The sequence below is a fragment of the Macaca fascicularis genome, chromosome 5 (genome assembly GCF_037993035.2).
Source record: "Macaca fascicularis isolate 582-1 chromosome 5, T2T-MFA8v1.1".
Lineage (NCBI taxonomy): Eukaryota > Metazoa > Chordata > Mammalia > Primates > Cercopithecidae > Macaca > Macaca fascicularis.
The window spans coordinates 100,704,824-100,730,793 of record NC_088379.1 but is presented as its reverse complement, the minus strand read 5'-3'; the positions used below and the strand labels follow the sequence as shown (position 1 = coordinate 100,730,793).

At 34.8% G+C, this 25,970-nt stretch overlaps 1 protein-coding gene across 18 annotated transcripts in view; it reads right to left on the bottom strand.

The window, feature by feature from the left end:
• Window positions 1-25,970, bottom strand: part of BMPR1B (bone morphogenetic protein receptor type 1B) — a 403,442-nt gene that overhangs the window by 41,137 nt on the left and 336,335 nt on the right. For 11 of the 18 annotated variants that reach the window (XM_074040175.1, XM_045392662.3, XM_045392665.3 and 8 more), the window contains 3 exons: window positions 12,128-12,287; window positions 2,105-2,207; window positions 1,147-1,249 (listed from right to left, as the gene is read on the bottom strand). In XM_074040175.1, the coding sequence (XP_073896276.1) occupies window positions 1,147-1,249; window positions 2,105-2,207; window positions 12,128-12,270 (349 nt within the window). In that variant the 5' untranslated portion in view covers window positions 12,271-12,287. Of the gene's footprint in view, window positions 1-1,146; window positions 1,250-2,104; window positions 2,208-12,127; window positions 12,288-14,344; window positions 14,391-24,514; window positions 24,687-25,970 lie in introns of those variants that run through there. The other 7 variants (XM_065545250.2, XM_065545249.2, XM_045392663.3 and 4 more) reach the window with 2 other exon arrangements.

Below are 25,970 nucleotides of genomic sequence, written 5' to 3'. Positions count from 1 at the left end.
CAAAACAAAACAAAAACAAAATAGAAAGAGCAAAATAGGCCGGGCGCGGTGGCTCAAGCCTGTAATCCCAGCACTTTGGGAGGCCGAGGCGGGTGGATCACGAGGTCAGGAGATCGAGACTATCCTGGCTAACATGGTGAAACCCCGTCTCTACTAAAAATACAAAAAAAAAAAAAACTAGCCGGGCGTAGTGGCGGGCGCCTGTAGTCTCAGCTACTTGGGAGGCTGAGGCGGGAGAATGGCGTGAACCCGGGAGGCGGAGCTTGCAGTGAGCCGAGATCACGCCACTGCACTCCAGCCTGGGAGACACAGCGAGACTCCGTCTCAAAAAAAAAAAAAAAAAAAAAAAAAAAAAAGAGCAAAATAAAGTCATGAAATTCTATTATATTATGTTGGAAAGATTTTTCTGTTCTCAAGAAATAAAATCAATCATGAAAAATCACTTTAAATCACTTAGATAATATTTAGGACTTAAAACTCTGCAACAACAAAAAAAATCTGTGTGTGTGTGTGTGTGTCTGTGTGTCCATGTGTGGTGAAAGCAAGGAGGAGAAGAAAGGGAAAATGAGAGATGTTGCAAACAAAAGGTCTCTTGGGATGCAATATTTGTCATTTTAAAGTAACAACACTTAAATGGGTAAGTTTTGAAATGAAAACTTTTGGACACTTTCCCCATTTTATCAATATATTGATATGATTTGACTAAAAGGTGTTACTCTAGCATAAACAAAAGGAAATGCCATATAGCAAATAATGTTTAATTTAGTCCTTTATAAGTCTTACTTTTAAAATAAATATAGTCAAATGGTAGTTTTTGGGTGAACTACAACTTCTGAATAACTTTCAGGGAGAAGCAGAGTGCTATCTCCCACCTCCACCCTGAAATACACTATAAACTCTAGGAATAGCAATTTTCTGAACAGAAGTGGGAAAAAATAAAAGTCATAAAAGTGAAGTCACATATGACTTTTTCCCACAAACTACTTTCACATGTCTTTGAATGATGGTTCCATGTCATCTGGTCTCAGTGCTCTGCTCCAGCAGTGGCAAGTGGTACAGGTAGATTGAGAGAGAATGATTCTAGTTTTTAGTTTTTATTTTCATGATACCTAATGATTTTCCAGCCTGGAAGCCTTCCTCGCTTACCTCTGTTTTTCAGTGGAGGCAGTGTAGGGTGCAGGTCTTTATTACATTCGTTCCTTTCTGTGCAGCATTCAATTGATCTTCTTTGATGAGGAATGGGAGTGTCCTATAATTGAACCCAAACAGCTATTAGTGAGTTTTTTCTGAATTTCAAAGTCACATCATCTAAAACTTTAAAAATTTCACTATTTAGAGAACTAATTTAAAATTCTAATAATTTCACTCAAACACCTTAAATATGTTCTCTTCTATAAGCTAATTTATTTCAAGTTACCATGTATTATCTTACTGCAACTTCTGCATTTCAACAAAATTACTACTACATTTCTAATAACTAGTGTGCATTGTATAAACTGAGGAAGAAGGTTTGGATTAATGCAACAAGCTAAATTGGATTTTGAAGAAGATACTCTAATGGGACACTAAGAAAGTAGTTAACCGCAAAAATAAAAATAATATTTGATTTCAAAATGAAGGAAGAATTGGTCCAATGGAAAATTTCAGTTTTCTAAATTACAATCACGTGTCACTTAAAGACAGGGGTACGTTGTGAGAAATGTGTTATGAGGTGATTTTGTCATAGTGAGAAGATTACAGAGTACACTTGCACAAACCCAGATGGTACAGCCAACTACACACATAGGCTATAAGATGAAGCCTATTGTTTCTAGGGTAAAAATCCATACAGCATGTCACTGAACTTAATACTGTAGGCAATTAAGGCACAATAGTATCCATCTGTGTATGTAAACATAGAAAAGGTACAGTCAAAATATGGTGCTGTCATATTATGGGACCACCATCCACTGTCATCATACATACCACCTGTTGCTGATGTTTTTGTGCAGCACGTGACTATACTAAAAATGGGCTGGCCAAGAAAAAGAATGGTTTTATCTTGCTTGAAACTTGTTGGAAATCTAGTCAATGAAAGGTTACAGAATCAAGTTATCTTCCTTACCCGACACTGAAAATCTGAGCCTTCTAGTCCTAGGCATCCAGAAGTGACGACAGGCATCCCAGAGTCATCTTCTTCTATCATCGTGAAACAATATCCGTCTGTGCTGAAGATCAAACAGGCAAAGTGAGAAACAGAATGTGTGTGTGAGAGTCGGTGTGTGTGTATATCTAGGGAAAAAGGAAATAAGTGATGTGTATCATTTGTTTTATTCCAACAAAGAGAACGTCAATGATCTGTTAAGACAATCCAAAAGCTTCCTTTTATGAAAATGGATTTAATAAAGATAAAAATATTTTGTAACATCTCCTCTGTCCAGAAACTTGTGAGAAAGAAGGATCTAACATTTCCGTATAACATACATCATTAATTACCATGAACAACCATAGATACCAATTACTGAACACTTATTTTGGCCCTCCACAGATATTACTTTTCCAGACAAATCCAGACAAACTCTGTGAGGAAGGTAGCACTACTGTTGCTTTCTATATGAGGACACTGAGGCTCAGAGGGCTTGAGTAACTTTCAAAGGTCTTACAGTTAGTGACAAGGAGTGCAAGGGTGTCAATCCAGGCAGGTGACTGTTTATCCTGTTCTACTTGTTCTGAGACAGTGAAATACACTTATTTCTTATTAAAGCACAAAAACTAAAGACAGGTAGGAGTTAGGATCAGCATAGCATAACTGAGATTCTTACATTTAGTACCTCTGCTTCTGGGATATCCTGTCATATGAAGAAATTAAGCTTTGTTGTAAGATGTATGGGCTTCATTTGGGGGTGGAGGAAAGATGGGCAACAGAAAGAAGGGATCTTGATAAGATAGTGGAAAGAAAATTTTAAATTCTGTATGGTTTTCCAGATTAAAAATAGTTTTCACTTATTCTACATCATTTAATCCTCTCAACAATAAGAAAAATAAAGTATTATTATGCCCATTTTACATTGAGGAAATTAAAATTATAAAAGGGTAGCAAACGTGTACAAGGTCACAGAACCAACAGTTACAGAAATGGGCCTTGAATCAAGGGCCTCTCACTTCACCATGTGTTTTCTGCTATGCCCTTTAGGACTAAAATAAAAAACAAATCTGTTATATATAGAACTGTTTGTAAACAGACATTAATATCTTCACAAGTTTGTGAAGACTCTCAATATAACTCATATGCCAGCACTGAATGTTTTAAGAAATAAAGTGCTAAACTATATTTCCATCCTTTTCTCATACATATGCATGCTCAGCGTCCAAGACAGATATGGCAATGTAATCTTGAAAGGTCATGAGAATAAAGCTCTGAGAATGGTATTAGCCATGATTTGTGGGTTTGTCTATTCTGTCTTAGTGGTAGCAGCATGCTGCTATATGTTAGCCCTTCAGTTATTATCAACACCCTCAGAATTGTTTACTTGTTTTATAAGCCTCAAGTGATCCAAAATACTTCACTTAATAAGAGCCAGCACAACAAAATTCAAACATACTAATAATGAATGGCTAAAAAGGACCAATGATAAATCCTTCTCTTAGACCAAGGTCAAAAAGCATGAATATTGTTGTGGAAGAAAGATTGTCTCTGAACGGCCCATGCCTTGAACTCTTTGGGCCTTTTTAACCAGTTTACTGAAATTGCTATAAAAACGTAAAACATGTAAACACCGAATGAAATAATTAAAATATCTGTTCCTTAGAAATTTACTTTAAAAATATGAACAAGTAACACCTGTGACTTTTTTATTCTTTTCCGTCATATTTAGACTACATGTATAACTTATATTTCTCATCAAAATCAAAATTCAAAAATTATCAGAAATCACAGTCATTCTAATTTTATGATATCATGAAGGTATAGGGGCTAGAGAAGTATCCTAAATTAAATCTAAAGACTAATTTCTCCTTATCATGGGTTCTTCTTACTCAAAATATGAGTAAATAGAAATGTACTTTTAGACAACTTTTAAGAATCAAAAAAAAAAAGGCAAAGAAAAAGCTGGTAAAGCTATTGTCAAGTTACTGCTACAATGTCCTAGGAAATATAAAGAAACATCAGAGAGAGTAAATTCAAGCTTTAAAAATACCCCTTGTCTACAAAGAGAGAGGAGCTAAACATATAAAGAGGGGAAAGGGAGGGAGACCCTGAGAAAATAGTCCATGTCTCATAAGCCATAAATTCACAAAGGAATCAAATATTCAGTTGGAAGACAAGAAAGGAGGTGAGAGAGCATTTCAATGGCATATTAGCTGCCACAAAGCAAATTAATTTCTATGCTTCCCACTGCCATTGCTCTCCAGCAAGGAACATCAACCGGAAACTAGCACTACAATTACAGAAGTTCAAGAATTACTTGAAAACTTTCAACCCTAAAGCAAGTACAAATGGAAACAAAGCTATGTTCCCCAGTCAAAGCTAATCAATTTTGCCCACTCTAAGAGATGGCTACAGGCTGTCACAATTAACTCCTACCATTGGCCCATGTGAACATTCTGCTGCCTGGTTGCCATGTTCAAGCTTAGTTTTGTATATAGATTGTTACCCTCATTCCCAGAGTATTGAAAGTGATAAAAAGGTAAGATGAAGAATCACAAAGGAAATAAAAGTGGAAATAATTTTAAACAAAATTGAAAGTAAGTGAGATATACACATGAACATAGGATGAATCATGGAACTTTAGTAATGATTATGAATGAAATAAAACGACAATTGATGTAACATTTCAAAAATGCTGTCCCTGTGTTATAGACAAAGAAAAGTGATAGCAAAATGAAACAGTAGTTGAGTGCACAAGCTATTCAGTCATCAGTGCTAATTGCCTCTTGACATAATGTTAACTCATGAAAAAGCAAAGCACGGGAGAATTTAAAGACTGCATGAAGTCAAAGCAGTTATAATACAAGTCTTGTTTTTCTTGAAGAGGATTCAGGGAAAGAAGAAAAATAATATGATAAGGAAAGAAAAAGAAAACAGAAACAATTTTGTTCCAATTCTTGGATGATTATACAGGTTCCAGGCTCCTTAAGTTTTCCAAATATTCCAAAAGTAAAGGACAGTCTACAAGGAACATCTAGAAAAATCATCAGGCATTTAACTGCCTCAAGATATTTTCAGTGTGCCCAGGTGAACATACACTTGCAAGAAAGGTGTCTACCTGTTTTAAAGCTTCAAGGGACCAAGCAATACTCTTTTTAGGTAGATATGCATTCAGAGAATAGATGCATTTATTATGGTCAAGAATTTATTTCATTTATTATGGTTAAAATAGATTTATAACACAGTCTTCTGGAACCCAACTCATTCATTAGTTGTTGTAGAATGGTTAGAAACCAATTTTATAAGATGTCTAAAACTGCATTGACCGCATCTTTATTTAACATGAGTACAGTGTTTACAAGGGTTACCCAAACTTTGGTCTCTTTAATTCTACTCTTCCACTAAGATCTTATGTTTCTTTATTGTAAACCCCAGTGTTGTTCATATAGCCACCACAGTTGAGAAGAGACTCTTGTATAACTTTTCCTCTAACAGTTTAGATCTTTATAAAGATTCATTTAACTGTAAAACAATTTTTTAAAGTATTAGTTAAAAAGAGTTTATCTGCTCTGTTCAATCAAGTGATAGGAAATTTGAAAGCATTATATTTATATGATGGGTATCTGCTCAGTTGCATCTGGCTGGAAAATTAACAGTTTTTCTACAACAACTCTTACATTTCTTTTGAATTTCTTTTACATTTTAGTCAGAATTGATTTTTAAAGGTTAACTGATTTTAGGTCATCCGTAAACAAGTTCTTAAGAACACCTTGTCTTCTAAAATATCTATTTCACACTCAAGGGAATAAAGTCAGTTTTCAGTTTTTGTCACAGGTAAATGCAAAGATACACATGACTTTTAGAATTACCATTTAAATGGTGCAGCTTTTTAGTCCATTAACTAAAATAGCTGAAAGCTGCTCACAGCTTTGTTAACAGTGGTACGTTTTACACTTATCAAGCATACTATGACTCGAGCAGAGTTGGGTGCTGAGTATGCAAGGGTACATTTTGAGGAACTCATAGTCTATGAAGGCCACCAATCCTGGAAAAGAGAAAAGTCATTCAACTTCCAGGAACAGGGAGACATCATAAGCTACCTAAGTGTTTTCTACCGATTGTGAAGTAATCGAAGAAGAATGCTGAGTAGTGGTAATTATCAAAGTAATACAATCCTACTTTTTTTCCCCTATCATCTTAGATGATGGATTCCCATAGCGGTGGAGGGAATATAGCATGAAATACATGTGGGTCTACTTTCCCCTTCCCTGGCTTTCCTTCTGAGGGGTCACAGTATTGGCAGAAGGTGAAGTTACAACATTAATGCCAAAGTACCAATGTGAGAGATGCCCCTTTTATTTTATCCTCAAGATCATGTAACTATCAGATATCCTTCCCTGATACCCTTACCAAATGATTTAGCATTTTATTTTTTTCTATGAGGTGCATGATTTGTTGAAATTGTCTCAGTTTTTACATTCAACCAGCATTAGTATAATTTCACCCAATGCAGACCCTCACCACATCTCACCTCGATGGCTCTGAGGGCCTTCCTGCAGAACTTCCTCTCTCCTCTCCTGACTCCAACCCATTCCATACAGCAGGCCTGATAAATCTCACATTTTTTGTCTCTGCTCAAAAATCTTCAATAGTTCTCTCTGTATAATTTTAAAGTGCCCTGCACGATCACTTTCTATTAACTCCAACAACAAACTGGGACCATCTAACATTCTCACTGATGACTCACGAGAGGCACAAAAGGAGAGTTCTTCCTTATAAAAGCCTCCATAGGTGAATTTAAATTTCAGCCTCTAACAACTGAATTAGAAGTTCTCATGAAGAACCCACCATTCTCTTAGGTGCAATGGTTTGAAATCAACATCTTCTGCCGGAAAAAAATAATTATATAGATCAATATTTAAATGGCCTGGGCAACAGTGGAAAAAATAAAACCCTGGATGGTTTATAATGACATTCAGAATGCAAGGTAAAATGTGCAAACAAACTGGAACAATGCACACTTAAATCCTCTGAGACCTTAGGTCAGGAGCACCTGTTTAAAAACACACCACCACACTCAGCAAGAGGTTTAAAACCTGCGTTAACACAAGCTTTGTTAAAAGGCTCAGAGCCCCTATGCTTTTCTTTCTTTCCCCTGAGACTCTTCAGGATATAGAGTTGGAGGCTTATCTAATTCCTCATTTAAGCAGTCTGGTGTCATTTGCACATCCTTTGCACAAACATTCCATTTGATTTATTATATCTGTAAACCCTGAAAACTCCCCAGCCAGGAGAATTCTTGGTAAGAAACCAGTAAGATAAGTAAAGAAGTATTAAAGATTGTCTTTGAAGAAAACAGTCAAAAGTAATTTTTTTAAATGCTTAACATTCGTGAGGAAGTGGAGGGACTTGAGAGAGGTGGTGAGATAGAGACAAATATGTGATTACAGACCAAATCAAGTAAAACAAGGAATGATATGCAAAGCCAGATTCGATTATATAGAAAAAAAAATACATAAACAAGGCTGAGATAACACTTGCTAGGACAGGAAAATGAAACAGAACATTGGCATGTTGAAAGCCACATAAGAAGAGTTACTCAAGGAAACTACAGCACTCAAGGTATGCAGTGATGGTCTGTCATCCTAGGAGAAGAATCTGAAAATGGAACTGGATGGATTACAACGCAAAGTGACACATGGAAAGATATTTAGAAAACAGACGCTATCTCGAGGGAGACAGGACAATGGCCTTACCCCTTACTTTCAAATATAGATATGAAAAAGGCTCTATTACTGTATTCAGTCATGCTGTGTTTGTACTACATCCTTTAATGTGAATGTCATGATCAATGGAAATGGCATGGATTTTGGAAGCAGCTGTATCTGCACCTGACAGAGATCAAGCCAAGAATGACTTTGCCCTTGGTGAAGGCTGGTAGAGTAACTGATGGCACTGAAAAGAAGTTTACAAGCCTCTAAAACCTTGCACATGTCCTCTAAATTAGCACGTGGAATTTCAGGTTCTCTTGTAAGTACAATTGATTCTTGCCTCCTTTTGGATTATTCTCTCCAGCTAGGTGGAAGTGATAATGAAGATGAAACTTACCACAACACTCAGTTTGACTAAGATCTGGGTGGTACAAGGCCTCAGGCCAGAAAATTTGGACCAGCCCTTTTCTAAGGTACACGTTAGAAAATAGAACCTTATCCTTTACACCGTTTTACCTGGAAGGGTAACACTTAGTGCAGTATCACTCAAGGTGTGTTTCCCTGCAGGTCAGAAAACTGCTTGCTACTGATCTGTGAAGGTGTGAATTTAAAAATGAAAACTTGTATAGCAATCTAAAGGAACAAATTTATGTCTGTTGAAGGTAAATAATAGGCAATAAAAATGGAGCGTATATTTTGCAAGTATTTTAAAAATTAATTTTTCTAAGAATTTGTTTTATATTATACTGTAGCAAATCATCAGTATACAATTTATTGTGGAGGGAAAATTATCTTTCACTAGAGATAGCTTGAGAAGTACCGATTTGGAGGTAGAGAGTAGAGTGTGCTTACAGGAATGGAAGTAGAAAGTCCTGAATTTATATAGGTCTTAGGACAAAGAAACAAATGTAGCCCCTGTGATTCACATATGACTGATCTTAGCTCACAGGAAGATTCAACTGGAATCAATACTTCATTAGGAAAATACATATGCCTTTTACTCAAGAGTGTATGTTTGCTTCTTTGAAAACCAATGCCAGAACTGGCTGCTGGCCAAGAATTCAGGACTTTGGAGTCCTGGCCACAATTTTTCTATCATATTATCATGACTATGGAAAATTACTTAACTTTTTAGAGCCTCGGAATTCTCACCTAGCAAACTAGACACTGCAAACTAGACACTGCTACATTCTTTATCAGATTGTTACAATGAATAAAGAAAGGTAAAAGTAAACATGCTAATATTCATAAAAAATTCAATAAATTTTAGTTTTCTGTTAACTTCTACAAAGTTAACCCACTGATGTTGACTGCAATGGTATATCTGTGTTCTTTCGAAGGGTTCCATTTTTACTGTTGCTGTTTTTCTTTCTGTTGTATTTTTGTTTACTTTTTCTTTGCTATCATAAATGAAAGGTTGATAACCATATAATACATAACCCATTTTGATCTGACTTCCATCTCTACTACATTAAATATCTCTAAACTGCAGTTATCAGTGTCAATAAATCTGATTGCCATGTTTCAGTTCTTATCCTACTCTAACAGATCCAACATAGCTGACCTTACTACCTCTCTAAGTAAACTTGGCTTCAGTGACACCAGACTCACTGCTTTATTGTGAATTCTTTAGTATCTTGCAGACATCCCCTTTACCTAAGCATTAAATGTTTCATGGTCAAGTCATACTGTGGTAGATGGTTCTATTAATAATCCCAGTTCTTCATACTTTACCATGGACATTGCTTCCCCTTGACTGTGACCTTGATTTTGTCATTTGATTTGAAAAATTCAATGTCAGAGGACACAATATGAGCAGAAACTTTAAAAGATTACTCCTTCACACTCCTGAGAGAAACAATATGCCTTGAGTAGCTGCTGGTCCAAAATTAAAACAAGAAAAATGAAGAAATGTGCAGCAGGCCCAAACTCAAAAAGCAGCAAGAAGTGAAGCTCACCCAATCCAAACAGACTGCAGCACAGATACAGCCCCCTTATAAACCCCGAATGAAAAATAAATGTCTTTAATTATAAGCCATTGTGGTTTTGAGGTTATCTGTTTCACAGCAAACAGTGACTAATGCTCTGTGCACTTGGACCTCTCTCCTCAACCTCTTCTCTGAGTCCCAGATCCATATCCAACTGCATACTGATACCTCTACTCAGATATATCAAAAACCTCAAATGTATCATGTCCAGATTGGAACTCGGTTCTTTTCATCTGTTCTCTTTCATTAAAAGTCTATCCCATGCATTTAAATCTACATCCGGGAACTTGTAAAGGCTCTCTGGTTGTCCTCCTAGATGATATCTAATTCATAATCACACAACTCTACCTTCTAAATATTTATCAAACAGATCCCATTAACTCCTACACCAGCACCACCCTAGCTCAAGATCATTTTCTTGCACATAAACTGATTTTACCCAATCCACTGTTCAATTTCCCTGACCTAACTATTCTTGAATTCACTTCTGTCTCCTTCTAATATATCCAATATTCTGCAGCAAAGAAACAAATCAGATCATGTCTACCCACAGCCACTCCTGTGCAAAACTCCCTTCACTTGCTTCCCAACACCCTTAGGAATAAGATCACATTCTCAATATCGCCCACCAGGTCACAGTCACTATACGACCTGTCTCCAGGCACAGCTCCTACCACTGTACTCTACTGTTCCTATTCCCTGCTCCTACTCCCTGTACTCTAGAAAGAAACAGTTTCTTTTGAACATGCCGGGCTTCTTCCCACAACAGAATTTCCACTGCAGATACCCCTGACTGAATACTTTCTACCAAATCCACTTAGGATACCCAAATGGCTTATCAGGAAAATAGGACAAAATATTTGAAACCAGGTTAATTCTGGAAAATCCTGATCACCAGGACAATAGCTCAAATGACACACACAGATGTATTCTGAATACCACAGACTTAGACACAATAGTAAAATACCCCATACTACTTTGTTTCCTCCTGCTAATTTTCTTTCTTTCAAACATTTTTAAACTTTCCTGATACTTTTTCTATTTACTATAAAGAGGCAGTGTTTCCCTGGAAAAAACTGAGCTTTGGAATCATTTTACCTTGGCATAAAATTCAGTGGTCACAACTTTGTAGCACAAGAGTCAAACTACCAGATCTCTTCCAATCTGAAATTTCATTTGTCTAAAGGTGAGAATAAGTTGTTTTGCTGACTAAATGAGATATATATTTATGAATATACCCAGGTTTCCTCCCTGTGTTACTTAGTCAATATGTGTTTCTTGTGCTAAATATACTAGGTTCTTGGAAGACCCTGGTAAGCTTATACTTATATTAGATTTTGCTTCGTGGGAAACTTAAAAACTTTTTTTAAAAACTTCTCAGAAAGAAAAAAAAAAGCATTCGACCCAGCTTTGCATACCTTCTGGCTAATGAAGCCTCAAATGATTGCCCAAATATTCTACCTGGGCTCTAAACCTAGCAGTCCACCTTCCTATTTCAGTCCACACCCCCTCTTGAAGCTTAAGGTACACTCTGCTTCTCTGACATTTTAACTCTTGAGGGCCATGCTCTTCCGAATAGCTGACCCACTTCTCTCTTGGCACACATTGGCTTCGTTAGGCTATAGCTCTTTGTTCACTGTTGACCTTACCGTAAGGAGTATATGTAGCTATAGTGATCAGAGGAATGGATGGAGCTGCATAAACGCATGTAAGGAAGAAAAAGGCCAAACAGTCGTTTCAAATGTCATAAAGTATCTATAAAAACATGATCACCGATTAAAGAGTATTTTCTAGAATTTGGAAAATGCCTTTCTTAGCAACTGGTGGAATCACATGAGCTCCACCACTGTACTGCTTCCCAGAGTCAGTTTATGAATTTTCCCAGCAGCTTAGGTGTTCTTTCTAAAATACAAACAACATCAGCATGATGAATGGTTGAAACAAACAAACAAACAGACAAAATCACATGCATATGACGGCCCCTGATGTTTAACTAATTGTGGCGACCAGGTCTTTTGAAAGAAAATCATTGGCATTTGCACCTTTACAAGGAGCCTGGGATCTGAGGTCTGTGTTCATGTGTATATGTGCTGTCTGGAGGGAGGAAAAAGAATCTTAGAACATTGTTTCAGGATGAAACACAATTCAGTATTTCTCTAAAACAAGCACAGCTCTTAAGAGTTTATGACAGTGTTAGGCACTGCTCTCTAAAATGTGTTCTTTGAAACACTAGCCTACAGTTGCAGAGTTGAAAAAGCGTGGCTTTTTGTTAAAGCTAGCTTTCAATCATTAATATCACCAACCTGCAAATATTGTTGACCGAGTCTTCTGGACAATGGTGGTGGCATTTACAACGCAAGATCTTTGGACGGGGGGTGGGGGCTGTACTCTCACCATCCTCTTTCTTGGTGCCCACGTTTAATTTTCCTGCACTTCGCAAAAGCATGTTATCAAGGAAGTTTGCTGAAAGAAGAAATAGTAAGAGTTAGGCATCTGTGGGGTAGGCTACCCCAGTCTTCTGTTCAATGGAAAACATGATATTGCATTCTAAAATGAAATATTCAAGATACTTAAAGATTTAAACAGAAAAGCAGACATTTTGGTATTTTGATTAAAATCATGTCTTTTACCCCAGTATATGCCTCAAACAGAATAAAGACAGACCCATATCCTTTCAGGATGGTCTTTTATGTATTAAATTGTTAACAGCTATATTTAACTGAGTGCAAGGAACTCAACGAGACATTATATAGACAACCTCTACTATATCTGGCAATTCTATGGGTAAATACTATCATCCCCATTTTTCAGATGAGAAAATTGAGATTCAAAGTTTAAGAGATCTGCACACAGCCAATAGACTATGGAGCCACAGCATTTAAACTCAAATTGTTTAAGCTTTAAAACTGTCTTTCTACCATATCACAGAGTTTCTCTACTTTAGGTATACTGTGTACTTTTTAAATAAATTATTAGAAATATTTAATCTGTAAAATTGGGTAAGAAGATAAAAACTTAGTTAACATCAAGACATATTTCAAAAGATACATCTTCCCCATCAGCATGGGGAAATGCAAAGTGCCTACCTATTACTGTAGTGATGTTTCTACCATCTTTGATAGAAGGCACCTTGGTAGACATGATCTCTCAGAAAGAGATGTTCTGGGTTCAACATTAGGCTTTACTATTTACTAAGTTAGCTGTCCTTAGATAACTTTATAAATAATCTTGTGACTCATTTTCTTATCCTTAAAATGGAGATAATTATAGACACCAAACCTCATGTCAACAGCTTAGAATGTTTGTTACATAGAAGAGGACATGCATTCATTAATATCTATTTTGTTTCAGGCATTGTAGTAAGAGCTCTTATATATGCCATGTAACTGCATAAACTGTCACCGTGAGCAATTTTCAATTTAAAATCTCTCTCATAACACATTTAGCTTATCTATAGTGAAATCCAAGATCAACAAAAATATTTTAAAATTGCTGGGTTAAAAAAACTGAAATTCTAGGTCAGAAGTACAAGATATGCCACACATTTTTTATAGTTTTCAACCAAAAATGAATGTCTGCAGGTAATGGTTCCATCAGAGAATTAGAAGTTTATTTTTTTAAATCTGTGATAATTTTTCCTGACCTTCTGCATGTTAAACTAATTATTCAAATTCTTACAGAAAAAAAATAGTTGAAAAAGCAATAAAATATGTTGTCAATATATCAGAATTTCCTAAGATTAACTCTAATATTTCATTAAATTATTCAGATTTATACAAGATGTGCATCTAACTTTCTCAAACAGTTTCCTGTAAATTTTGTTCAGAAAAAAAAAAAAATGTTGATTGCAGTGGGCACCTGTGGCATAGGAGAAGATTGTCATATAAAGAATCCCACCCCGAGCCACAGCGATTTTGGTTCTGCAGGTCACAGGCGAGCCAGGAAATGTGCATATTCAACAAGATCTCATATAATTGTGAAAAAAATTACTTGTAGACTCCACTTAGAAAAACCCACCAGATTAAGCAAATATGTATTCCAACCACACAATTACTTCCAATACATGTTATTATTTCTATATAATAGTGTGCTCATCCTTAGGTTAAATTTCCAAATAAAGTGAAGTTAAATAGTTCACGTCACTGCCTTATCTTGAAAGCCATTTGTTCCAAGGTTGTCCACATGAGAGTGTAGCACCGCTTGGTACCCCAGAGTAGTGTGTGTAGGTGTACCTATATCTCACCTTCTCGTGGTAAGCTCCTTCTTTTTAAATCTGGTTCTCAATGTTACTGCCTTTAGGACCTGAGTCACCTCAGCAGACCAAGTAATAAAAATAGAGTATTTAAAACTTATTACTTCCTGCTTTCTTTCACACCAGACCCTTTATTTTTGATGCTTTAAAACACAATAAAAATTCATTTATGATGCAAATGTCTACTAGCAAATAGGTATTGGGCGCCCTCCCATTTTCCAGGCACAGCCTGTGTAACTAGGATGAATTAAACATACACAGAACTTACCAGTTGGTGGGAAAAGCTGTTAAATGGAACACTGACACCAAATGGTCTAAAGTATAAAAGAAAACATCCTCATGTGATTGGAAGTAAGATGCTATTTTCTAAGAAACATTTTAAGAGAAAATTCATGATTTTGTCACATTGTGAATTTATTTAAAGAGTGGTATAAAATTTGGCTAGAAGGTGGTTCTTTGCAATATTGCTTATAACAACCCATATTTACAACAGTAGAGGATTAGGTATATTTGTAAAATGGGATTCCTATATATCCATTAAAATGCTGATGTAGAAATATATTTACTGACAAGAAAGAATGTTATAGCATAATTTTTTGTTTTACTTACAGGGTATTCTAGTTATTAAATCCCACTCTCATAAGAGAAAAAGGGGCTAAGAAAATGAACCTACACTATGAAATCAAGGGAGAAGACACTAACAATAAAAGCCTGAAAAGTAGAAAGACAAGCAGTCACTTGTCTACAGAATCAAAATTGCTGTGGCTCGGGGTGGGATTCTGCATAAGACAATCTTCTCATATGCCACAGGTGCCCACTGCAATCAACATTTTTTTTTTTTGGACAAAATTTACAGGAAACTGTTTGAGAAAGTCAGATGCACATCTTGTATGAATTTTGAATAATCTAATGAAATAACAGAGTTAATAATTAGAGAGGAAACTCTGATATATTGAATTGATAACAAATCTACAAAAGCTGATTCTTAAGCCAAATGTGGGGAAAAGCTAAGAAGCAAAGCTTTACCGCTTAACCCCAAAAAGCTCCAGAAATGGTATCATAAAGTACTTCTAAAAGTAATTCTAAAAGGGAGAAGGGGATATTAAAACAGAAGGAGGCTGAAAATATATTTATAAGTACAGTAATTAGAACTTCAGATATCCTTTCCTGTTCCCTACAGGCTAGCAGTATTTCTTTCCTACCCCTGCAGGAGACAAGAAGGGTAAAAGTAATACACATATCACTGAGATGCCTTCTTTATTTTTCCATTTTACCATCGAAGCCAAGGACTATAGGACAACAAGCACAGAAGAGGGCAGGAGTACCATCTTACTGCCAACTTTCAGTGAACATTCACACTGGATGGTGCCTCCTCCAGTTCACCTCCCCACATGGCTTCCAGAACTCAATGCAGCCTGGTATGCGCCTTCTTTACTGGGTAATTCGACCAGGTCAAGAACAAAGAGCATAAAGATAGTGATACTGTGAGTTTCTCAGTGAAACAGCCCTGCAATGTTATCCTACGTGAGGCCCACTGGTGACAACAGAACTTCCAGTCACTTCTTCTGTGATCCATTCTCATACACATGGGCCACTAATTCAGGGTAAACAGATATTTGAAAAAACCTCAAACATCAAAGACTGAGAATAAAACAAACACTACTTGGAAGAAGTAGATTATATTAAAGAAAATAAAGACTTTAAAAATTATTATTAATACCCTCATCTTACAAAAATATATTACATCATGAAACAAGAACACATTGCTCTAAAAAGAGAATAACAAGTAAAGAACTTTAAAAATATAATTGCATAAATGAAAATCCCAGCAGGTGAATTGAAAGATAAAGATTAGGAAATCTCCTACAACACAGTACAAAATACAAGGATGGAAAAGTTAAGTAACTTAGAGCATGAATCCAGATTCAACATCTGAACAATATTAGCTCTAGAAAGAAAGACTTGAGAAACCAGAGGGAAGAAAATCATCAAATAATCACGCACGGTTTTCATAATGAAAACTCATGAGTTTCTAATTTGAAAGAACCCATATAGCACCTGAGAACAGATCCACGCCATGTCACTGTAAAATCCTGTAACACTGGAGACAAAGAGACACCCTAATGTTTTTTATAAAGAGAGAAAAAGTGAGGGAGAGAAAGAGAAAAGAGATAAAAAATAAGTATGGCATTGAACTTTGTTCAGAAAACCTAGAAACTAGAATAAAATAGAACAATGCCTTCAAAAGTCTGAGGGAAAATTTTTCCGTATCAGAAATAAATACCTGGGCAAATTAAGAGTGAGGGTAGGGGAAAAAAAGCATTTTAATATTTTCAGTCTCAAAAATTTACCTTCCATGTATCCTTCTCAGAAAGTTATTGGAGGAGATATTCCATCCAACGTATAAACAAGAAAAATATCTTGGATATTTCATCCAAGGTATAAACAAGAAAAAAGATGGAATAGGTACCTGCTAATGGTAGGTCCTTCCCAAGAGAAGATGAAGCTTACCTCCAAGATAATGGTAAATGTGGCTAATAGGATGAGACATTGCATAGGACTTCAGGAGCAAGCAGGTCTCACTGAAGGCAGGTCAAAAAATGTTGGAAGAGAGAACTCTTAAGATGTAGAAATTAATAAGATGACATATATTTTAAATTACACTGGGAGTCTGGAAACGCATTTGTAATGAGCACAGGGGACTAAGGAACCAAGTATTTAAACCAAATATTTACAGATGGGAGACTGGAATATGTACATATGTAGTGGAAGCAGGGATGGGAAAAAAGAACTAAATCCTCATCTTTGATAGTGGAAAGTCAAAGGTAATGCCTACAATTGAATAATAAAGAAGCAGTAGTACAGTATTTATTTAGAGATATAGAAGGAAATGCCAAAACAATGAAAAGAGGCACAGGTGTAGTTGCGACAGGGAAAGGAGAACTTGGGAGGATTTTTAAAAAAAAATAAATAAATCTCTTTATGTAAAAACAAACCTACTGTTGTGTGTGTGTGTGTGTGTGTGTGTGTTTGAAACAGAGAGAGATGTAGAGAAGGATTTATATCGCCATATAGGTACTGAAGAAATGCATGAAAATCCTGCATCTTTTAGAAAAATGTGATTATCTCTGTCAGGGAATACTGAATTTTGCATTATGAAATTTTCACAATCTACTTTCAAAGGGGCCATAATTCCTCTTTCTACATTCCTGTTTCTACATCTGCATGGATCTATGGAGTAGCAAATTAGGACAGATAATAGTTAGAGCTATTTAAATGCATTTACAAATTCCTTGTCCACTCAATCTAAGGAAGTATTAGTCACATATCCTGATGTGGAATAAAGCACATCAGTGAACAATGAGGAACTGGACATCAAAAGAGAATCCAGCCAAGAAGGAGCTTCTCTAGCTAAGCTTCGTGACAGGATTCCGCTCGGGACCAACGACTATGGCTTGGTAGTTAACACTAACTCCACTGATGTCTCACCATGTTTTCATGTGTTATGTTTACATGTGTGCTTAAATTGTTGGGAAATCTACAATCTACACAAGTCACAATATTACCAATCACCTGATAACTTTAAAATAATTGATGGCCGGGCGTGGTGGCTCATGCCTGTAATCCCAGCGCTTTGGGAGGCCGAGGCGGGCAGATCATGAGGTCAGGGGATCGAGACCATCCTAGCTAACACGGTGATACCCTGTCTCTACTAAAAATATAAAAAATTAGCCAGCTGTGGTGGTGGGCACCTGTAGACCCAGCTACTCAGTCTGAGGTAGGAGAATGGAGTGAAACTGGGAGGCGGAGCTTGAAGTGAGCCAAGATTGCTCCACTGCACTCCAGCCTGGGCGACAGAACGAGACTCCGTCTCAAAAATAAATAAACAAACAATTGATAATGTGTAGCTTAACAGATATAAGGCAAGGCGGAAGAGAAGCAGCAGCAGAATGAACCTGGTGAGACTCACCTTAAACGCTAAGAAAACTATGAGAAAGAAAGATGGTAAGATCTTCTTCATGTGTACTCCACGTTTGAGAAAAAGGCCAATGAGAAACTGGACTGTTTTATCTAACTTTATAATTATGCAAAGGTATTTATAAAAGGATCACTTTAATATCTAGTCATACTGAAGTTGTACAAAATCCAGTCTCACAGATACAAGCCAGGCATTTTGGATCATAAACAAAAGAGAATATATCAGCTATGACATGAAAAAGACAATTACATGCATATATAGAAATAATTATTTTATGAAAACATGAATTTGTCTGATAATTATGATGCTGAAATAATAAATAGAAGAAAAGACAAATGGCAGGTATTCATAATAAATGTAAACATCAAGATGATTAACAAACATCCAGTGGATTAGCAATAATGAAGATATATCCCAAATATCAGATATCTGACTAAAATAACATATAAGAATATATCTTCTCACATTTTATTATATTAGTATCCTTCCATTGGAAGCAGGAAAAAGGCAGCCATCAAAAGAGATAAAAGTTTGATTTAGTTGACTCATATAAATATTTATTAATTAAATCCTCATTTTACTTGATTTTGTGTTAGTTTTATAAAAAATGATGATCCTTGAAAACAACCGGAAGGTATCTAACCATTAAAAAAATTAAATGTAATTTAGTACATTTTATTTACTAAATCAATAGAGTAAAATCTACAAAAAGTTTTTCACCAAAGAAAGTCAGGCTGGGCGTGATGGCTCACACCTGTAATCCCAGCACTTGAGGTTGAGATGGGCGGATCATGTCGTCAAGAGATGGAGACCATCCTGGCCAACATGGTGAAACACTGTTTCTACTAAAAATACAAAAATTAGCTGGGCGTGATTGGCACGTGCCTGTAGTCCCAGCTACTTGGGAGGCTGAGGCAGGAGAATCGCTTGAACCCAGGAAGTGGAGGTTGCAGTGAGCCAAGATCACGCCACTGGACTCCAGCCTGGCAACAGATCGAGACTCTGTCTCAAAAAAAGAAAAACGAAAGTCAAATAGTGAATAGTTTCTAGTTAATTGTAGAGCAAATGTCAACAAAGTTGATTATTTCTTCCCAACTGCATTTTAAATAATTATAGGTTTGCAATAAATATTTTAAAACAGAATCATGAATAAACCTGAGAGAAAATATAAAGAAAAAAACTGAGAAAAATTATCCTTTCAGGAAATTTCTCAGGAATAAATACTATATCAAGTAAGTCACTCATTAAGAGTCCATTCCATTTTGCCATTTCTCTTTTTCTTTTATTCCTTCATCCCTCCCTCCCCTCTCTTCTCTTCTTCCCTCTTTCTCTCTTTAATAACTGATCTTTAAAACAGTATAAATCCAGACACTACACATGTGTAGTTCACTTAGTTTGTTATGTATAGTTTATATATATATAGTTATATACATACATATATAGTTATATAGTTATAGTTTAGTTTACTAACTAAATTATCATAATAATAAAAAGTAAGGCTTTTGGAAGCCACTCTAAAATTGCTTCTCATTTTTCAGAGGATCGCTGGATTTTTGGCATGCAAATAAACCACAGAATTATTTTCATAGGATGTTTGACTGTGTGTTACTGAACCACGACTAAATTATATTCTTTATGATTCTTATAAGGAATAATAGAAAAATAGAATATTAAGAATATTTCTTTAGAAATAGGTTTATAGATTTTTCAGGCAAATTAATCAAATTTCATGAAATTACCTAATGATCAGAATGCAACACTGTGACTTCCATTCAATTACAAGGATTAAAAAGAAAGTTATTTTTCTTGAATATCCTGAATATCTTTTCTGGAAAATATGTTGCAGTTATATACATGTTTTCAGCTATGTACATGTTTTCTATGGAATCTCTTGTAGTAGGAAATAGAGTTATAATTTCTTTAAAGTATTTAATTGAAAACAGTGGACAATAATGAGTTGGAAGCCTCATATAAACATTATAAAATAACTTGTTCTTTAATGTATACACTTAATCAGTTCATTATTTTAAAAATATCTCTATATTATTTTATATTATTATATACTCCTATACATGATTTTTACAGAAAATGCAGAACAAAAGTAAAATGTAAAAAAATTTCATACTATTACATATCATGGGTACAATGTTACAAAAATTACATTTTACCTTCAAAATCAATCCATTAAATCCTAAAGTATGTTTTAACCATGTTTAGGTTTTTTTCAGTAACATTCTTACCAGTTCAAAAACATCATAAATAAAACATTTTTAATTTGTGATATAAAGGACTGTTTTATGTTATAGACAGTCAAAAGGGTATCAAAATCCACTGTCACATTTAAACACATAGAGAAAAATCTGTATGAACAACAGAGGTAATTCAGTAATATTAAATTCAATATGTAATGCACTTAGAAATGGATATGAGTCTTTAAAATTCATTAAAAAGTGACATATAATCATTTTGTGTCACACAAGGTCTACTAATAATTTACCGTCTTTTATCTTTTTCATTTTTAAACTCTTTGAATATCACAAAACTTAACAAAATGTTGATTCTCATCACTGTTCTTCACCCTCTACACCAGAGGGCAGGCAGGGGCAAGAAGAGAAATTGAAATTCATATTACAGAAGTTTGCACTTTAAACGTCCAGGGTAAAGAGGTTAGTGGAAGAAAAACTTGAAAGTACTGAACTGGCTAGCAACAACTTTGGGAATGACCCATCCTATAGCTATTTGTACTGTTATGATAACAAATAATGCAAATCAACGCCCATTTTCTTTCTTAACCAAAACTAGTTTAAATACTCACAGTTTTTTTTTTAAGAGTCTATTTCACACAGGAATAAAACTCTGATTACAACTTTAAAACAACATTAATTTTTTAAATAACTTTTTGTGATATCAGATAGTTTAATCACTAATTTTTAACACTTAAACCTTGAATCATTTCACTCAATTCATTGTCTAAATTTTTCAACTCTAAAGGCCCGACTTTCATTTTCATCACCTAACCATTTTTCCTTATACTAAAGTACTTTCAAATAAATCATTTTCTATGCTCTTTGCAGCAAAAATTTAGGAAAAAGTTTTACATATATATATACATACACACACACACTAAATAAAAAGTTAGGACATATACCTAAACTTTTCTGGAAAGTAACAAAATATAAATACAATTTTTATTAAAAAATACCAGAGCAAAATCATATGTAGGGAAAGAACAGATTTTCTAATATTAACTGTGATGTTACCTACACAGTAATCTTTTTCCTTCAACAGACAGAAATCAGGTAAGAGACAGGTAAGGGAAGATGCTGGTGCTAAATTTCTGGACATGCTGTGCAGGGGTGAAATGTCAGATGACAAAGCAGTATCACGTATGGTCACTGAGCAGTGGAGGCAGACTTGATGACAACGTAGGGTAAAAGAGGCAAGTAGGTTCAAACTCCGGCCTAGCTACTTTTATGGGCTTAGCAAGTGACTTAACATTCCTTATAGAAGATGTGGAGAGTAGCAGCACTCACTGGTTGGAGTAGAGGAGAAATCCACATAAAGCATCAACTATGGTTCTTTGCATATAGTAAGAGTCAATAATAATAAATTGTTGTTTTATGTGCTGCTGACTCTTACTATTATTCCATTTTCCTTTTCTCTACTCCTTTATCTCCTGTTTCTATTTGTCTTCCTTTCCTTTTCTTCCCTATTATCTTTTCCCCTTCCTGGCTCTCCTCTTCCTCTTCAATTCCTCTTTCTTTTGCTTCATTTTACTGCCTTTTACTTTTCCTTCCTTTCTAGATTAATCACGGTGAACAAACAGTCTATAAAAATATAAGGTTTTCAGCTTAAGAAACACACTGAAAGTTTGTTCAAGGATGACCAAAATTTCTTATTTTCTTTCATCTCTTGGTGCATTGATTCATTTAGCAAATAATCATTAAATCCATTTACGTAACACAATGACCCAGAGTACTTGACGGTGTCCTCAATAAAATAACAATCTTGCTTGTAAGACAAATCAGCCACATGTAGAACACTGTGAGACAAATCAACTACATATGGAGAGCCGAAATACAGTACAGGAAAACAATAAAAGAGATGTCACAATGCCACGTAATTGCCAAATGTAAGTACTAGACAGGATTGTGTAAGAGGGAAGATTACTTTGTGTGGCAGTAATCAACCAGTATCTTTTAGAGAAACCATAACCACCAGAACCAGGGATATTGCCAGTTTTTCATTTCAGCCACTCATGGTCAACACTAATGAGTAGGTTAAGAGAAACACTAATTTTAAATATGAGAGAAGTGCTGGCTCTTTCTAGAAACCAGGGCTTCATAAAATATTTGTGGGTGTTTCTATTCACTGGCAATTGTTTCTCTTTTCACCATACTGACACATCGACATCACCACATCCACTCAGGTTATGATTGATAATCATGTTTTCAATATTTTCACATCAGTAAAACCCTGCCAAGAGACCTAAAAACATCTGAATAAAAAGTAAAAGTTTCAATCACTCAAACATTTTATTTTATGTGATACCAGACTATGACATAAAAAAATCATGAGAAGAGTAAATATGACATACAAGTCAACAGACAACACAAACATTTATATTCATTTGTTTTCCAGGTAATTGATATAGAAGTATAAACCTCAGCAAGAACAGTAACTATGGTAGTAACAAAAATTCTTTGGACATCACAATTATGCTCTTTAAATTTAAAACAATAGCTAGCCTTTCCCTTAGTTTTACTCTGCTTCTGAATTTAGAGAAACTCAATCAAATTGTTTATATAAATTAAAAACCCTTGAAAAATCTCTAAAACACAAGTTGTTTGTAAGTATTTTTAATAAAAGCAACAACGTAAGAACAAAATTAACTTGACAAGCAAGTAACCATGATTTGAAAAATATGCAACATCAAACTGAAGCCACTGTCATAAAATAGCATAATCTCAGCTGATAGAATGATTAAAAATAAAAAATGCCTTTGTATTTTAAAATATTTAGTGTGTCAATTCAGGTCCACATTGTTACAAAAGAAACTGAACCGTGGTCTCTTTGACAATAATGTCAAAGAGTCAACCAGAACTTGGCAGATTTCCAAGCCAGGAGCTATGGTTTTATTCAGCAGAGTTTCTATGAATGCTCTGCTTCACCGAGTTCTGAAGCTAATCAAAGTAGATGTTAAACTTGCCTCCACACCAAAACTTACTCTGCAGCTTTGCAAAGCACTCCCAAGACAGCCTAGTGTATAAAACTATTTTATAGATTCATATATGTAAAGAAGGGAAGTGACAATGAAGCCAGACAAACCAGAAACCAAATCACCGTGTTTGTGCTATTCTTTTTCCCCAAAGAAAAAACCTGGAAAGCATTTAGAACCTGTCTGCTTCTAATCCTTACTGTATCCTCTAATAGGATAACTGTTAAAGGTAACCTTAGTTATTACTGACAAAAATATTCAAATATATCGCTAGTTCAAATGTTTAAATACTTGAGGTATAAAATATAGGATATATATTTTAAGCTAAACATTATTATCGACTATTATCACCATCAATGAGTTTAAAGGTCTAACTCTGGTGAAACAATATGGAATAATGATCACCAGCAATAAAATGAATAAGAATGCAATGTAAACATGAGAAAGCCATCATAGTTTTAAGAGAACAAACTGGAAACCAAAGAAAACTGTTTAAAATCTGCAGTGCCATCCATGTGCTTTTACACTTATCTATTGTGCAACACAGAAAAATTTTCTAAGATAGATACCAAAAATGATACGAATTACTAAAACATACTTGCCTCACTTCTCCAAATGTATACTTTATCATGCTAAAACAATTTATATCCTTCTTGGTCAAAAATAAATATCTTAGTAACTATACTTTTGAAACATTCATTTGATCTAACATCTAAATCATTACATTTATACTTTAAAGAATCATTTTGCATTTTTTAAAACTCATATTTGCAAGAAAAACCTAGACCTTTATAATCTATGAATTTAGAATTGTATAGTTGATACATTAATAGTAAAAGAATTCACAACATCAAAAACTATAAAAAATTAAACCACAAGACCTTTATACAACCACAACACTTGATTTTAACCTGGACAGTGTTGAAAATGTGTAGGGGCAAACACACACTCACTCCAACACACATAACACAAAAGTTAATAAAGAACATCATTAATTTAAAAGTAACCTAAATTATACACTACCAGAAGAGTTCGGTTAAATGATATTTTCTTGCCATGTAATTTTTTTAGACAAAATTTTTGATCCCCTTGAATTAGTCTATTTCACCATCTATGCCAAGAAAGGCTAAGTTCTAACATCTTTTATTGTGCCAGAATTGGCTTTACTCATCTTGCTTACATTTTTTGGAGGGAAAAGAAAAACAGTCTCCGTGAGATATAAAGCTTCTCCCACTACTCACTTTTGATTTCTGTACGCTTGATATATCGTTGCCAGGCTCCCTGGGATGAGAGACATGAGGAGGAGGCACAGAATTGCTAGGGGTTTCCACTAAAAAGCCCAGCACCGTAGGCAGCACTAATCCTGCACCTGTGATGTGTTATTCAGCAGTTAAGAAATGCAGCCCAGACTGTGGTTGCCTAATACAGCTCAGCTGTTTTTCTCAGTGCTCCCTTTGATTATAAGCTGGCAAGAGAGATTATTCCGGTCAAGCAATGAGCTATGTTCAGGACCCATGGCATATGACAGTGGAAAGGTAAAAAAGAAAAGAAACCTAGGAGTCAAAAACAAACAAACAAAAAAAAGTAGAAAGAAAGAAAAGAAAAAGGAAAAAGAATGAAAAAAAGGTCACTGACCACAGTGTGTTATGTAACATTTCCAGATGGTTAAAAGCTACCTCTGAGTCTATGCAAGGCAGAAAAATATCTAGAATTCATCATTTAAATATCTAGAAATCTATTTTTATAATATCTTTTGACAATCAGAATGTTATTTCAATATGCAATGTCTTAAGTTTATCTTAAGAGAATCTCAATTTCATAAATCAATCAACTACACAAACATTTAGAAATCTGTCATTAAGGAGATTTACCTTTACTAAATGTTAAATTCCTTTTAAAATTTGGAAAATTTCAAAATGTTTGGAAAACTGAAGACCAAATGAATGCCATTATTTCTATCTTTTTATTAAATCTATCATATCATTTGACTTGATACATTAAAAATTTTGATATAAAATTTATAGTTGAGACACAGCTATCCTATTCATCATATATGGTTAAAACAGAATGAAATATTTATTAGAGCCACCTTAAAGCTGCTAACAAGTCCAAATTGATTTAAGAAATATTTATCATACACAAATATTAAGAAATATTTACCATACACAAATATTTCAAAGTGCTGTAAGCACTTTGGGCTCAAAGAGTTGAAGAAGAAATGGCCACTATGTTTATGAACCTCAAAATCTATTTGGAGAGTGTGGCATAAAAGTTGTCAATTTTGTTGTTGTTCTTTTGTCATAAAAGGCCTGCTGGTTATTCACTCACACCAAAAGTTTCACTCTATTTCCTTTTATACTATAGATAAACATGAAATCATGTGTCCTCGAAGCTAGTATCTGTGCCACTTTAAACAAATAACCTAAAATCTTATCCAAAAAACAGACACCCTTGCCTAACAGCAGATGGTCAAAAACAAACCAAAAAAGTTCCTTTACAAAAAGAGCTGAAACGAAGAAAGCACATCAATTCAAAATGTAAATATAATTTTTACAAAATGTAACTATAATTTAAATATATATATTAAAGAACATGTTAAACATTTTAAGTTATTTTTGTTATTGCTGTTTATATGCTAATTCCCTACTAGTCAAAAAGTATATTAAAAATTTTGTTAGAAAAAAATATGCATAGGAT